The sequence below is a fragment of the Bombyx mori genome, chromosome 16 (genome assembly GCF_030269925.1).
Source record: "Bombyx mori chromosome 16, ASM3026992v2".
Lineage (NCBI taxonomy): Eukaryota > Metazoa > Arthropoda > Insecta > Lepidoptera > Bombycidae > Bombyx > Bombyx mori.
The window spans coordinates 6,034,316-6,049,971 of record NC_085122.1 but is presented as its reverse complement, the minus strand read 5'-3'; the positions used below and the strand labels follow the sequence as shown (position 1 = coordinate 6,049,971).

The 15,656-nt window shown below is 38.0% G+C and overlaps 3 protein-coding genes across 5 annotated transcripts in view; 1 reads left to right on the top strand and 2 right to left on the bottom strand.

Annotated features, from left to right (window-relative positions):
* LOC101739744 (citron rho-interacting kinase) overlaps nt 1-15,656 on the bottom strand; it is a 160,089-nt gene that overhangs the window by 19,992 nt on the left and 124,441 nt on the right. The window lies entirely within an intron of this gene.
* Nucleotides 230-5,324, bottom strand: LOC692829 (NIPSNAP protein). Of its 2 annotated transcripts, NM_001046674.1 has the most exon segments (8): nt 505-1,065; nt 1,068-1,086; nt 1,089-1,215; nt 1,840-1,973; nt 2,962-3,095; nt 3,878-4,046; nt 4,596-4,775; nt 4,849-4,967. In NM_001046674.1, coding segments are annotated over 8 exon segments (849 nt in total). In that variant the 5' UTR covers nt 4,905-4,967; the 3' UTR covers nt 505-1,035.
* LOC101736939 (rabankyrin-5) overlaps nt 5,379-15,656 on the top strand; it is a 63,834-nt gene continuing 53,556 nt past the window's right edge. Inside the window, exons 1-5 of one of the 2 annotated variants that reach the window (XM_038016451.2) lie at nt 5,379-5,736; nt 5,833-6,138; nt 6,261-6,441; nt 14,211-14,311; nt 14,783-14,919. In XM_038016451.2, the coding sequence (XP_037872379.1) occupies nt 5,733-5,736; nt 5,833-6,138; nt 6,261-6,441; nt 14,211-14,311; nt 14,783-14,919 (729 nt within the window). In that variant the 5' untranslated portion in view covers nt 5,379-5,732. The remainder of the gene's footprint in view (nt 5,737-5,832; nt 6,139-6,260; nt 6,442-14,210; nt 14,312-14,782; nt 14,920-15,656) is intronic. The other variant, XM_038016452.2, reaches the window with a different exon arrangement.

Sequence of the window (15,656 nt, the reverse complement as noted above, 5' to 3'; positions counted from 1 at the left end):
ACACCAGGTGGGCTGTGAGCTCGTCCACATCTAGGCAATAAAAATAAAAAAAAATATACCAATTTCAAGTACTAGGAATGAATACTGTTTGGGTGGATTTAAGGTAGGAGTGGGGACTGGATCACTAAGGATCATAATGATTCCATATGGAAAATATTATGGTTCTGAGTAGCTGACCCTTACAGTTATAGTAATAAATGTAATAATAATAAAAATTTCAAACACAAAATTTTAACAAACTGATTTCTATTTACCAACAGTGTCGAATATACAATATTATTATATTTAAAAAAAACTTAGTTAAATCATAGTTTATTCTATTCGTGTAAAAATACTAAATATTAAGACTGAAACGATTTAATAAATGCTGTAATAATAAAAAAAAACTAAACTAGAAAAGTTGATTTCAGTTTCAAAGTATATTTGTTTATTTAAAACAACATGCCATACTTGTGCTTAATTCATAGTTGCAGTTTGAAATCTTATTACGATATTTGAACTTATATATAATAGCGTACATACAATTAATTACAGAATAAGATTTATTAGAAGTTTTATCGAGATAATTTCTTTTAGATATTTTGTTGACGTTTTCGTATTCGTTATTGTATTATATATCCTTATCGAATTAATGAAAAAATAAAATAATTCAAGGATTTCGTAGATTTTTTCTTCTTTAAGTCATATCACGATTCACGACGAGAAATAGTCATCAAGAACCATGGTCTCAGACCGTTTGATTAGTAACTAAGACTTTTCAAGATTCATTAATCTATTGTATGAGTAAATCAACCCTTTAATTGAGACATTTCTTGAGATAGTTGCGGGTAACAGGATGGACGACATTTGATATTGCATTAAAAATATATTTTCATTTTCGGACTATTGCAGTAACTGCTAATGTATCCTTGCCATCTCATTACTTACAAGTTAAACATTAAAAATATATTGAAATAGAATTTTTAGAGCCAGAAATGACACCATCTTGCAGCACCGCACAACTACTGATACCGTCTCAGTTAAGGGGGAGACTTACAATCTGGGAGCCGCACTACCGTCGATTCGATTATTGTGTAGGAGAGAATTCAGTGGGTTCTAAGATACGACAGTGCATCTCTCTGATCAGAGGCACCGTGTACGCGACACACTCATCCCAGCCTGGATTACGCCATGTACTCTCTCTAGTTTCACGACGAGCTTGCAAATCTTTATAGCCTGAAAATGAAAAAAAAAACCTTTTAATTGCATCCCTTTATCTGTAGTAATAACAAAAAGCACTATCTAAACTATGTAAACTTTAAAGTATTCAAAACGTCTCAAATTATATACAGAAATAATTAATACTAGTAAAATTAGTTTTAATAACGATTTATTATATGGCAATAGTTAATAATTTTGAATCAAGATTTTGTCCACAAAGACAGCCCCTCGTATCGAATCCAACAGTTTCTACGTGAGTGTCATGCCATGTAGGCGCAAGGTCGTCTGTTACGACCAAAAAATGTAGAAACTAAATAAATAATATATTTTGAGATTAATTCTCGCACTTTCTAGCGAGAGTAGGTAGGTACTATTTTACATATACTTATAAATGAAAAATTGTTAGCACTACCATTGTAATTTAGGTGGGGAGTACATATGCTCGATAATTATTATTAGAAGAAATTAGGTTTTCTTGGTGTTTATGTATATTTTTCCACGATTGTATCCATCTGTTCTAGTATTATTTTAATGTATGTTTTATATAGTAAAAAAAAAGGCACCTACCCCTACAATTTTAATCACGACAATACGCCGATCGTCCTACCCATTAGAGCATGGACGCCAAAACATACTTACACCAAATATGATGAACATTGTATAATCGGCCAATTTGTGAGAAATAGCCCGCAAACGCCTCGTTTTGCGCGCGTCGGTAAGTAAGGCCACGCGCCCAATTGTTACCCCACTCAATCATAGTTCCAGGTTTTAAACTAAAACGTAACGTTCATAAATTACTTTAGGTTTACGGTACACACCAGAAGGATTCCTTAAGCTCAACTATTTTTCATGAATCAAAATCAAAAAATAAATGCTATGATGCACATACACCATTAACCTAACCCTCCAGCATAAGTTTACTTGATAGATTTTTGTACCTTTAAACAGGTGCACAGTTGCAACAAATTTGTCAAGACTACAAATTCTGATGTATTGAGATGAGTCTGACCTTATTTTTTATTTTTATTTATTTATACTTATTGTACACACAAAGAAAATACAATAAAAAACAGATTTAAAGAATGTCTAAATCAATGTACAAAGGCGAGCTTAACTCATTCATGAGTTTTCTTCCAGCAAACCAATAGCAGAGTGAAATACGATGTATAAGAGGGGAATAGTGTACAATATAAAAGCTATTAAAGCATGATTTTTAAAATAAGCTTAAAAAAAAAAACTAATATAAAATGAAAAATACATATAAATAAACATACATAAAACAATAACTTAAATACAATTCTTTTTTTTTTCTTTTATCCTACCTAATCGTTGGTAGCATAAGGGGCTATTCCAACTTCGTGCGGACCGGTAGGGTTTGTTTCATTGTAATTAGTAATTAGTGACAAATGAACTAATAGGAAATGTTATAACATTGGAAAACGATTAGTGAAATATGGGGCAAATGCTTGTATTTCATTAAAATACTAAAAGGCCTTGTGTATTAAATTATACAATAAATTATTACGAGGGTGTATACTAAAAAGACTCAGATGACTGCGTGAAAGAAGATATGCGAGGGAAGAGTACGAGTGCAGAGATAACATATGATAGCCCTTAATGAAAAGAGAGCACATACTGCATTGACCCCATATAGTTTGGATAAAGACCTGCATAAGAAGCTTTTATCCCAAAAAAAATGTAAAATGCAGTGTAGGTAAATATTTGAAAGAATAGAAAGGGAATTAAATAAACTAAAATTACCTGTATGATCGTATTTCGTAGATGTTGTTGGGAGACCGTACTTCTCCAGCTGGCCAAAAGCTGAAAGCTAGCAAGTATTGGAGATGTCTGGACCTGACCATTTTGCCTCTCTCACTTTCTAGCAATTGGTAACTCTATAGAAAAAGCAGCCAATATGTTGAATAAATAAGGAAGCATGTTAAATAAAGACTACTTTAACTCAGGGAAATTGCAACATATTGGACATTCTTTGAATATTATAGTCATGCGGGAATGTGTCATTTTCTAACCATAAGAGATAGAAACCACTGAGATTTTGCAGTTCTTATGCTCATTGGCATTTAAGAACAAGGAAATTTCAATATTTCGTCATATTCTCAAATCCACCCAAAAATGTAACAGAAAGATTGTTTTTATTTGATAACGTATGTACTATAATCAAACTGTTGATGCTAATACTAAATAAAACACACCTTTAATTACAAAGATAAATGTCGCATGTTAAGCAAAATGTCACTTAAAAAAAGTCTTTCACCCCTCAATATAAATTTTATCAATATACTTTATCATGATCAATAAATTTATTAGATAAGAAATTTGTAAATTTTGTAAATTTTTATGGATAGTACTATGGAGTTGACTAAAAATCCCAGGTTAATATTCAGTCCTTAGAATTACGCCAATGAATGATGCAATGCACACCTTCTTTCAACATAAAAAGGCAAATTTTACTAGTGAAATTCAGAGCTTTATTTTTACTACTATAAATATGTTTGAGGACAAATTTCATTTGATTGTGTCAGCACATCGAGTGGCAAATGATAAGATTAAATAGTAATATAATCACAGATTAAGAGAAAAAACAAAACAGTCCTATTTTTTCCCCAGGAGTTTAAACAGAGAAATCAACATTTAAATATTTGCTTTTACAACTTACAGAATCTTGTTTAAACAATTGTTTGGCCTTGTCAATTTTTTCAAATCCACCAACATATTTGAATAAATGCAGAGCTTGATCCATATCTCCAACTGATACTGTCCATGATCCTACAAGCTCACAACCAAGTTCTGCTTTGTGTGAATGTATTAGATCTACATGCTGCTTGCTAAAAATCATTATAAAATTACCTTTTACAGGTTAAGATATATTTTAAGAAGTAGTATGTCATTAATATTAAAAAACATAATTGTTTTTTTCTTTAGAAATGCATATTGTCATAAAAATCAGATGTAAATTCATCAACTATATTCTCTTTAGTTAACAGATTTATGAAAGAATAGGAGTGCTTGTCCAAACAGGCTCATATCCTATGATCAATATTATAATTGTAATTATGTTTAGTAATTCATAAAATTGGCAAGTCATTTTTTTATTGCACATTATTATTCTTTTTAATATTACTACAAAGTAAATTTTTGAAAAAGTTTTTTCAACTTTTTTTTTGTATCAACATTTATAAAAGCAGGTCCATTTAATAGATTTTTAGTCAAGGTTCAATAAGATAACAAAACTGTAAACAATTACGTGCGCTAGCGATGTCGCCGATTCATAACGTTATGTTCTATTTGCGGAATGTTGCATAACAGGTCATACGTGGTCTAGTGAATGCCAATCCGTGACAAACTTACATAAGGATATCAAAATAAATACATACTAATTTTTTAAATAGTTGTCCACTGAATCCGGTCTTATGTTGTGTGTATGAAGAGCATAAATTACTTCCTTGTCACTAAGCATTCGACTGTGTGACTCTTTTGTCGGTTCGATTCTTCGAACTAGTAATTTCGAAAACCATCCATCGTCAGTGTTTAATAGTGCACTTGTAGATATCACCCTTTAAACATATTCACATTATTTAAAATGTCACAAATTAAGAAAAAAACATTACAAATGACAAAGTGAATTACCTGGCATTTTTCGGCACTAATTTACTATAAACTGATAACTTATTAAGGGAATTCATGATAGCTGTTAAACAAGAGAAGCCAACCTAAACAATTGCTGAACTAAATTATACAGAATTGATAAAAAAAACACCTTGTTATCATCAAGATTGACAAAATCACTTGAAGGTTATCTCGGCTTGAGAATAGATTTTGGAGGTTTAGTGACATCTATTGAGCATGACCTTAACTGAAAATGTCACAAATGTCATTGACGAAGAAATTGAGCCTGATTTAGCCATAGACCTATAGGTTTCCTACTTCAGTGGATTTAGCTCATTTGCATTGAAATTACTCTTCAGATTAATATAAGATCTAGAAGATACAAATTATATTTACGTAAAAAATATTAATAACACATTCAAATTAAATATATTCTATTTTTTTATATTGCATTTCCGTCTTATTTCATTTCATCTTAATCCATACAATAAAACTACATTTGGTTTTTCAATTTAAATATATGCTTTACCTTTCTACAAATTGATTGTTTTGACTTCTTCCTTCGCCCATTTAAGTGGCGTACTTATGCGTCACCTATGATGTTATCTTTTATTCTTTATTTAATCTAAGTTATTTAATTCAATTACATTTCTACAATCAATACTGTTTCCATTTAATAGGCTGTTAAGTTTTGATTTATTAGGCTGTACTACCTTATATGTTTGATCGAAGTTAGATTTAAAAAAAAAACTGGCATTGACAAATGATAGAGATTGTTGACATTAAGGGATTTGTTATTTCAGTTATTTGTATTTTATCAATCAATGGAATAATTATTTTCTTATCCAACTTTCTGCAATCAGCCAAAAGTCAAGCGGTTTCCAGGTGTTGCAAAAACTTCCGTCATGGGTGAGTTGAGTTAGACTGAAATGTTATATCAAAATTGTATTCAAGAGTGGGTGGTGTTGCGACTGGATAATTTTTTGATCATGTGTATTTGCTTAGCTTCCAGCGAGGTGACGAAGCTACAACAACATTTGACGTTGCTAAAGGAAGAGTATGGGAAACTGCAGAGTCATTGTGCTGAGGTAGAGCGAAAGTACACTCTGGCAGCGGCATCCGCCGGCGACCTCAGTGAAACTAGCTTTGTGGCTCGACTTCTAATGACCGTAGCTACACTATATGGTAGAGAAACTTACTCTGACATCAAGATCAAACTGCAAAACAAATCCATGCCGGGACATAAATTTGTTCTGAATGCTCGTTCTGATGACTGGAATGAAGAAGCTCTAAAAGACTTTGATGAATTAGGTTTGTGAATTTATTTTTACAACTTATTTTCTTAGTTGAAAATGGAAAGTGGAAAGTATAATAAGATTCCAATAAATTGTGTGGTTAAGATATGTGTTGATTTTTTTTTTGTTTTTTTTCAGACTGGACGTCTCTACCAGATGATGTAGGGTCAGCCCTATTGAAATGGCTGTACACAGATGTTGTTGATTTAAGTAGAGGAGACTCTTTTGCTTTACAACTGATGAAATCTGCAGCAGGTTTCAAATTGTATGGCCTGGTGAACAAGTGTGAACAAGCTCTCATTGCATCAGTTGGTGTAAGGTGAGAAATAAAGCACTTTTATTTAACTACTAGCTGTACCCGTCTGCTTCGCTGGGCATTTAAAATTAACATTATTATTTCCCACCCCCACAAAGATTCTCATCATTAACGCCCCTGCAACTGGTGTAGGGAGTTCAACACTGATATAAATATTAGCCTATCCATTAAGTACATTGTTTTTTATCCTATCCATTAAGTATTTTCAATATTAGCCTAATGGATATTAAGTATTTTCTACATTGGTACCAAGTTTCAAGTCAATTGAATGCACGGTTTAGTAGTTATAATGGAACATCCGTAAAAACTACTGTAGATTTATATATTAGTACAGGTGCATCTCTTTAAACACTTTCTTATAATATTCATCTATTGCAGTCTTTCTCAAAGTGGGCGATAACGCCCCCTTGGGGGCGTTTGAAACCTAGAGGGGGGCGTTAAGAGGCTCAGGGAAAAATGGGGGGCGTTGATGTGGGTTAGGGGGGCGCTGTAAAATTTGTAATTTCATTTACTTTATAGTATTTTAAATTTCACTAAAATTAAAACTCACCTACTACACAATAACGAATAATTAGTTTATATTTCTACCCTGTATGATGTTATAAAAACTTAAAATAATTAACATAGATTTCATAGGATAGCCCACACACCGTACGCAATCAAGTTGTAACAAGCTTCTACGGAACATGATCGATGATAGTTAAAAAATTTGAGAAATTTTACCCTAATTACATTGCACCAGAAATTATTTTAATCATTAGAAAAAAAACTACCATGCAGAGTTTTAAAATATTACACATACGTAAACTAATGCAAATTGAGGTTTTCTTTACTTTCTTTCTTGTTTTTAACATAAGGGCCTTTACAGCATTTTCCTAGCATTTTATAAGAAATTACTGATGCAAGAATCATAATTTTTATATAAAATGGAAATGCGTATATAATTATTGTTCAAAAACTTGTCTTAGATTATTGTTTTTTACAATTTACCCATTACCGTCCAATGTCAAATAGTATAGTAAGCCTAAATAGGTTGGGGAAAAAGTTTCTTCGCATTTTTTAAGAAAATTCACAACATTTTTTAACATAGTTTATTCACATTTAACTAAAGTATGTCGGTATCATTTTGTTCGATGACTTTTTGCCATCTTGTAGGTAGGGACATGATCCCATTGCTAAAGAAATTTTAGGGCTTCTGATTAAAATACCGCGACAATTGGTTTTGGCAGTCCTCTCGTGATGTTAACCTGACACTGCCTAAAGAATTCTGAAGAGACCGAAACAGGTAGAAATCTGAAGGTGCAAGGTCAGAACTATACGGCGGATGCATTAACACCTCCCAGCCAAGCTCTCTTAATTTTTGCTGAGTGGCTAAAGATGTGTGAGGTCTAGCGTTATCGTGATGAAAAACCACACCCCTTCTGTTGATTAATACCAGCCGCTTTCTCTCAACTTCTTGCTTTAATCTCATCAGTTGTTCGCAGTAGAGTTCAGAATCGATGGTCCTGCCTGGTGGTAACAGCTCATAATGTATGACGGAGGAGAAACGCTGAAGGAATGTTTTTAAAAAGTGTGACGTCAGCATTGTTGACGTCACGGTCATTAAGTTCTCGATGATGACTCATGTTTGGGCTTCCGAAACAAAACTTCACCAGAACTTCACAATAACTGCGTATATTTCACGAGAAGCGTGACAACATTCAGAGAGATCCGTACTGTGCTACGGCTCGGACACGAATGACCAAACGCTAGACAGCACGGCCGTATTTATAGGACTTCGTACACGTCATCGTGTTTACAAGTATTAAACACGTGAGCGTGTTTACAAGATTTTAAAGTATTGAAATTACAATAAAAGGGACTGTTTAACATCAATTTCTTATCACAGAGTAATTAGTTGATGATCAGTAGTTAAATAGTCATATTTGCGCAGACACGGCCATACTGACAGGCGGTGCGCGCTCTGCACCGGCCTCGTTGATTCTCGTAGGTTTTTCTTTGATTCTCATTGACCTGTAGGAATAAAAAGTTTCTCTGAGTAGCGCATCTGTTATACTTGCGTTACTTGTAACTATGTAGGTTTGAGACTTATTAATGCGATTTGATCGGAGGGTATCGTAGGGTTCTCGGAGGGTATCGTAGGGTTCTCGGAGGGTATCGTAGGGTTCTCGGAGGGTATCGTAGGGTTCTCGGAGGGTATCGTAGGGTTCTCGGAGGGTATCGTAGGGTTCTCGGAGGGTATCGTAGGGTTGACGGAGGGTATCGTAGGGTTCTCGGAGGGTATCGTAGGGTTCTCGGAGGGTATCGTAGGGTTCTCGGAGGGTATCGTAGGGTTCTCGGAGGGTATCGTAGGGTATCGTAGGATTCTCGGCGGTTCTCGTAGAGTTCTCGGCGGTTCTCGTAGAGTTCTCGGCGGTTCTCGTAGATTTATTTAAGGTGTTCGGATAAGGATGTTGTGTAGTGTGATGTTGTGGCGTACACTGTGGTACTTACGTAGTGGGCGTACACTGTGGTACTTATGTAGTGGGCGTACACTGTGGTACTTATGTAGTGGGCGTACACTGTGGTACTTATGTAGTGGGCGTACACTGTGGTACTTATGTAGTGGGCGTACACTGTGGTACTTATGTAGTGGGCGTACACTGTGGTACTTATGTAGTGGGCGTACACTGTGGTACTTATGTAGTGGGCGTACACTGTGGTACTTATGTAGTGGGCGTACACTGTGGTACTTATGTAGTGGGCGTACACTGTGGTACTTATGTAGTGGGCGTACACTGTGGTACTTATGTAGTGGAATTTTAGTAATCAAAAATAAAAACTTATCTTTGAGTGTTGATTTTGTTGCTCGACCATGCTGATTTGTGAAGTAGATGTATAGGCTCATCGGCTGTTGCTGGGGGGTAGTCTTCTTCCGCCGATATGGTTAAATGGTCTCCAGGTTGTTGCTGAGTGGAGGCGGCATGTGATCCCACTTCTGATGACGGAGGAGAAACGCTGAAGGAATGTTTTTAAAAAGTGTGACGTCAGCATTGTTGACGTCACGGTCATTAAGTTCTCGATGATGACTCATGTTTGGGCTTCCGAAACAAAACTTCACCAGAACTTCACAATAACTGCGTATATTTCACGAGAAGCGTGACAACATTCAGAGAGATCCGTACTGTGCTACGGCTCGGACACGAATGACGAAACGCTAGACAGCACGGCCGTATTTATAGGACTTCGTACACGTCATCGTGTTTACAAGTATTAAACACGTGAGCGTGTTTACAAGATTTTAAAGTATTGAAATTACAATAAAAGGGACTGTTTAACATCAATTTCTTATCACAGAGTAATTAGTTGATGATCAGTAGGTAAATAGTCATATTTGCGCCGACATGTATAATGCCCTTCCAATCCCACCACACACACAGCATCACCTTGTTGCGAGTTAACCCGGGTTTCGCCAGAGTCTGTGAAGCCTGACCGGCCTTTGACCACAACCTTTCTCGTACCTTCTTGTCGTACGTGATCCACTTTTCATCACCAGTCATCAGCTTCTTAAAAAATGGTTCGGTTTCATTACGACGTAATAAAGAATCACAAATGAGTACACGGTTCATTAGGTTTCTTTCAGTGAGCTTTTTTGTGTACCCAGTTTTTTCAAATGCGCCATAACTATTTTGTGGTCAATTCCCAGTTCTTCACTTACGTCGTAACTACTGATATGCCGATCTTGCCCCACTTTTTCAAAAATGGCATCGATTTTATCCGTAATAGGGCGACCAGAGCAACGTGCATTTTTAACATCAAAATTTCCGGATTGAAAACGCTTAAACCAAATTTGTGCTTCTCTCACAGACACTGCACTAGGTCCATAAACATCGCAATTTTTTTCACGGCTTTTTTACTTTTTTGTAGTAAAATTTTAAAATGTATTGAATATCTTCATTAGATTCACTCATCTTGACAGTACGAAAAATAAATAAAAATCACACATCTTCCTAATTTTAATTTGGAATTATCTTCTTTCGAATTCAAACTTTTAATGATACCAAAACCAGCCAGATACAAATAGTATAGCCAAAGAGATTTTATTACAAGCTCATACATTTTTAAGCTATTGCATAGCTTTTATCGCGGGCCTTGAGCGCGGCGACCGAATCATGAAATTACGTAACGAAAAAAACCTAACATTCCTCACTCCGTCTACCATGTAGCTCGCGTTCAACACATTCACACGTTGCGCTGGTGTAGTGTTTGTGAATAAGCGCGTGGCGTGACGTCACACTGCATGCGCATCATGAAAAGTCTGCCCATCTCTCTCTCGCGCGGTTTAGCTTATGAGTGTGAAGGGGACAGTTAAGGTTGTGCCTTTATTAAGGTTTAATATAGCGTGGTTTTGTTTTATTATTGTTTTTTTATCAAATTATCATTGTCTAATTATAATGTCATAAGTTGATAAAAAATTCTATGCAATAGCTTTACCGCTGCAGTTCCTGAGTGCCACACGTTTTTTTTTTTGTCAGGAGGAAATCGCCGGACTTCCGCCCTTCACTGGGGATGGAGAGCGGGGCATGTCGGAGTCGAACCGACTAAAACCTCCTGTCGCTCAGCAACCAGCATCCAAACCTCACATGAGACAGAGCTCATGAAAAGGCAAAGGGGGGAAAGTGAAGCGTTTAGTGCGGAGCACATCTCTCCCATCACCCTCCCCCTCGGGACGCCGGACTGGTGGTCGTCGGCGCCATGACCACCAGCTCTCTCGGTCGGCAGGCTGTCCGATGCCCGCCTAGATGGCGCTGGTTAGAATGGTCTATCCTACGGAATACCCCGCTGGGTCAGAACCAGCGTGGGTTGAGGATAGCCGGCCTTCCATCACCCGGATGCTCATGCGTAAAACGTGTGCAGAGCAGCTTGCACGTCGTCTTCTTAGGCCCCCTTCGCCGGTCCCCAGGCCGACATGTGAGGGAGACCCGAAACACTTAAAGAGGGCCAGGGCTTGGGCGAGATCCGCCTCCCCCCCGCTCGACGGCGGCGGGCCTGTGCATCTCTCACACGCCCCACCGCCTCCTTTTGCGAGATGGTGCACTCGCAAAAGTCGAGCATCGCCTTCCACGACTCGTCGTCACCGAGCATCGATGCCAGAACACTCGGCAACGACAAGTCGTTTCCTATTTTTGCGACGAGAACACGCCGCCACGCCTCCCATGTGGGGCAGGCGACGAGCGTATGCTCTGCCGTGTCCAAGTCGCAACCACAATGGTGTCACTCCGGCTCGGCTCCGATCCGGTGCAGGAACTCATCGAAGCAACCATGCCCAGTGAGTACCTGCGTGAGCCGGGAAGTGAGGCGTCCTCTGTCACGATTCACCCAATTCACAAGAACCGGGCGAATCGATTCGACGGTCCTACGACCAGCCGAAGGGTTGGCCAGTCGCCTGGACCATGACTCCAGCACGGACCGCCGAGATTGGGCCCTCCGCGTTCTGACCACACTGGGGCTGGGACGCGCCACGCCCCGGGCACGAAGGTTAGCCGGCCACTGATAGTCAGCGGCGAGCGCCTCCGCCTCCAGGACCCAAGGCGGCGTCCCAGCCAGTACACACGCCGCCTCAAAATAGATGGTGCGATAACCACAGTTGATCCTGACCGCGATGGTGCATTGCGGCCGTCGCAGCAACTTCGCTACCCCCACGGCCAGTGACTGGCCCCACACGGGCGCCTCGTATAAGGCCATTGACCGCACCACCCCCGTACGGCGCGGCGGCAGAGATGGCGCGTCACCTGGTCAGGCCCCCCGATGTTGTGAAGAAGCTGGCTTAACGCGCCGGCCACCCCCAACAAACAAAGGACCAGCTTCTGAAAGTGAACACGGAAGGTCCAACGACTGTCCAGAATGAGGCCGAGGTACTTCAACTGCACCCCGACCCGATACGGACGCCTGTGCACGATCCCACCGTGTCCAGTACACGTGACCGATCTGTTCTCTAAGTAGGAAGCCACCAGTCGGCGAAGGTAGGGGGGCACTTCGTGTCTTACCAGGGGCATTTTTTTAAATAAAAGAACAGATATTGCGGCATAACTATAATAGTGAGACATATGCTGTCGCGACACTTTTTGTAAATAATAATGTTTTTTACAAAGTCATAGTACATTATTTTATTCTATCATCAATAGCTTTCGTAGGGCACGCGACGTAAATATTATTTTATTTTTCGTAGTTTCCTTCCTTCTTGCTTCGATAATCCTCAGTGCTGAGGGTTGTGGTCTCCTCTAATAACTTTCTCCTGCATCATCTTGCGCCATTCCTGCCTGTCCTGGGCTGTGTGGATAGCAACATGGACTGAGGTATTGAGAGTGGAGCGTATTTGGTCCGACCAGCGCATTGGATTTCTGCCTCTGTGCTTTCTCCCGCATACCTTGCTGTTACCAGCAGCTTTTCCAGGTTGTCACCTCTCTTTCTGACGATATGTCCAAGGATCTCGAAACTCCTCCGCGCGCATGTAGTGCTAAGGCGCATTGGAATCTTGAGCTCGGTAAGAATTGATTCGTTGGTTCTGTGTTCTGTCCAATGAATCCCGAGCATTTTCTTCCAGCACCACATCTCAAACGCGTCGATGCGTTGGCGGTCGGCATTCTTTAGGGCCCAAGTCTCTGTGCCGTAGAGAAAAATGGAAAAGACGAGGGAGGTGACGAGCTGCTTTTTGGTATTCCTCGAGATGTTTCTGTCCGCCCAAACACGGTCCATTTGGGACATAGCTCTCTTTGCCATACTGATTCGCCTTCTGAGGTCCTTTTCGGAGGATCCATTACTAGCTATGACGGAGCCCAGATAAATGAAATCCTCTACGACTTCCAGGTTTAGGTTATTCGTAGTTTAATAAGTTATTATTGTTAGTAGTATTATTTACTAGTCGAAATAAAAAAAAAATTATCTTATGATGAGAATATTATATTAATGAGAAAGATATTTAACAAAAATAGTTTCGTTCTAATAAATTAGTATAGTAATAGTACAGTGAACTAGCAATTTATTTTGGTAATTCTGAATTTAAACAAACATATTGATCAGAAGAATTCATTTTTACTTTGCAAATTTGTAAATACACGCTCTGTAGCAATGTACGGACATATAATAATATGAAGAAACAATAATAGCATCTACAAATACATATGTACTACGTGGTACTACATTTACTAAAATTAATACAACATTTATTAATTAAATTAATGAAATTGTGATTTTAAAGTTTTAGGGGCGTATAAAAAATGGGGGGCGCTGAAAAATAATTGATTTTCAAAGGGGGCGGTAAAAGAAATAAGTTTGATAATCACTGATCTATTGGGTAAAATTTTGGATGTGTAGTCTCAGCCTGTAATAGTACCATCTTCTCTTGTGGGTGGCAAAAGAATGGGTTGCAACTTAAATATATGCCACCAGATTATTGCTATACCCAACTGCCAGTTACTGGTGGTAGGGTTTATTACAAGACTACATGGGCAGATTCAACATTTGCCTGTATCTGTAGCAGCGAAACATTCATGCATTCTGATTTGATGGTTGGGACAGCTGAAGGCAATTTTATTAAGAATTTAATCTCAACTTTCGGGTGTATGTGTGTGTGTGTGTATTTATTCCCAAAATTGACAATATAAATCAAAGTAGACAAAACTCTCAGTATAAGAGCACATAAAAAATATGTAACTACAAGCACACACAAAGTTACATTAAAGTTTGTAATCTGTTTGGTCCAGAAGTTACAATAATATTATTATTCCGAACAGGAGCTGTGTTAAGTTCTATTCAGCAGCAGATGAGATTGGCGCCAACGCACTGAAAGAACACTGTTCAGGACTTATTTCTGCACATTGGGATGATCTAACAGGTAAATACAAAATTTTACTGATATGCACTTTTTTTTCACATTACCAAAGTTTATTGACAGACAAGCTATCCAGTTGACATGTAGAACTCGCTAGAGATGGTGAATGTTAATAATTACTCTCCAAAACTGAACATGTTACTACTTTGTAGTAAAAATCAGGTTAGATGTTATTCTGTAAACACTGTCAGTGGCTCCATAGACACTGTTCCATCTTCTCAATGGGTCGCGATTCCGATCTGGCTTTAGATTCTGCGAAGCACTGCTCTTACTAGGGCTGGTATTGGCAATTTCTTTCAGATTGAGGCTTTCAGCTCACCTACTCGTCAGGGCATAGCTGGAATAGTCTACTAGGCTACTAGCGAATAAGCACGGGAAAAAACACTCCCTAAGTCTCCTTTGTAACGTGAAGCCAAACATCTAAAGAAAATTTGTCATAAAATAGAATGGTGAGAATATTTTTCTGTTTGACAGGCGATGATTTCGCGCATATGTCATCAGCGCTTCTCTATCGGATGCTGAAGAGCAAAACCCCGCAACCCCTCCACGGAGCCGTCAGATTGATGCGTGAGGACGTCGTCTTTCTGTGTCTGGTCGAGAATCACGCAAACGTGAGTACCTTTTTCTATGGTGACCATCATTTACTGAATAATGAATTTAAACATACTCACGTTGATTGAAACCACAATTAATCTTAAAAACTTATAATTTAGCAGAAAGAACTGCTACATTTTATAATTGTGCAGTGATGTAGGGCTTACGTTACGTTTACGTTATATAAATTACAATATTGTAATTAGTAGGCTAGGACCGAAATATGTTTTATTATTAATTTAAAAAAAAAACAATTATCCTATACAAGCACAAAAAAAAACGGAAATCGCTCGACTGTCGTTTTATCTAATTGAGGATTCTTCTGACTCAGATCTGTTAGCATAACAAATCCATCTCATCGAATTAAGAATTATAGCTTACCCTAAAAATAGTGAATGTAAAGTAAAGAAATTAACGTGGACATTGCTTATCACCAAATTTAGGATATGAAGACGAAATTTAATTTATTTAATTTATCTAATAATCTAATAAATCTAATCTAAATCCAAAATAAATCTAATCATGTACATATCTAACTTATCACGGCAGCAAGTTACTGGTTTTCTTCGATTCAACAAAGAGATCTTATATTTGTTTGTTGCCTCTCCTTCTCCTTCAGTCCTGCTTCTCATGTCTGAGGGTCGTGACCACTTCCATATATGAGTTTCGTCTACGATATTGTGGCATCTCTTCCTGTCTTCGGCCACCCTGAGAGCATTATACCTGTCAATAACCCTTTGAAATTACATAGCGG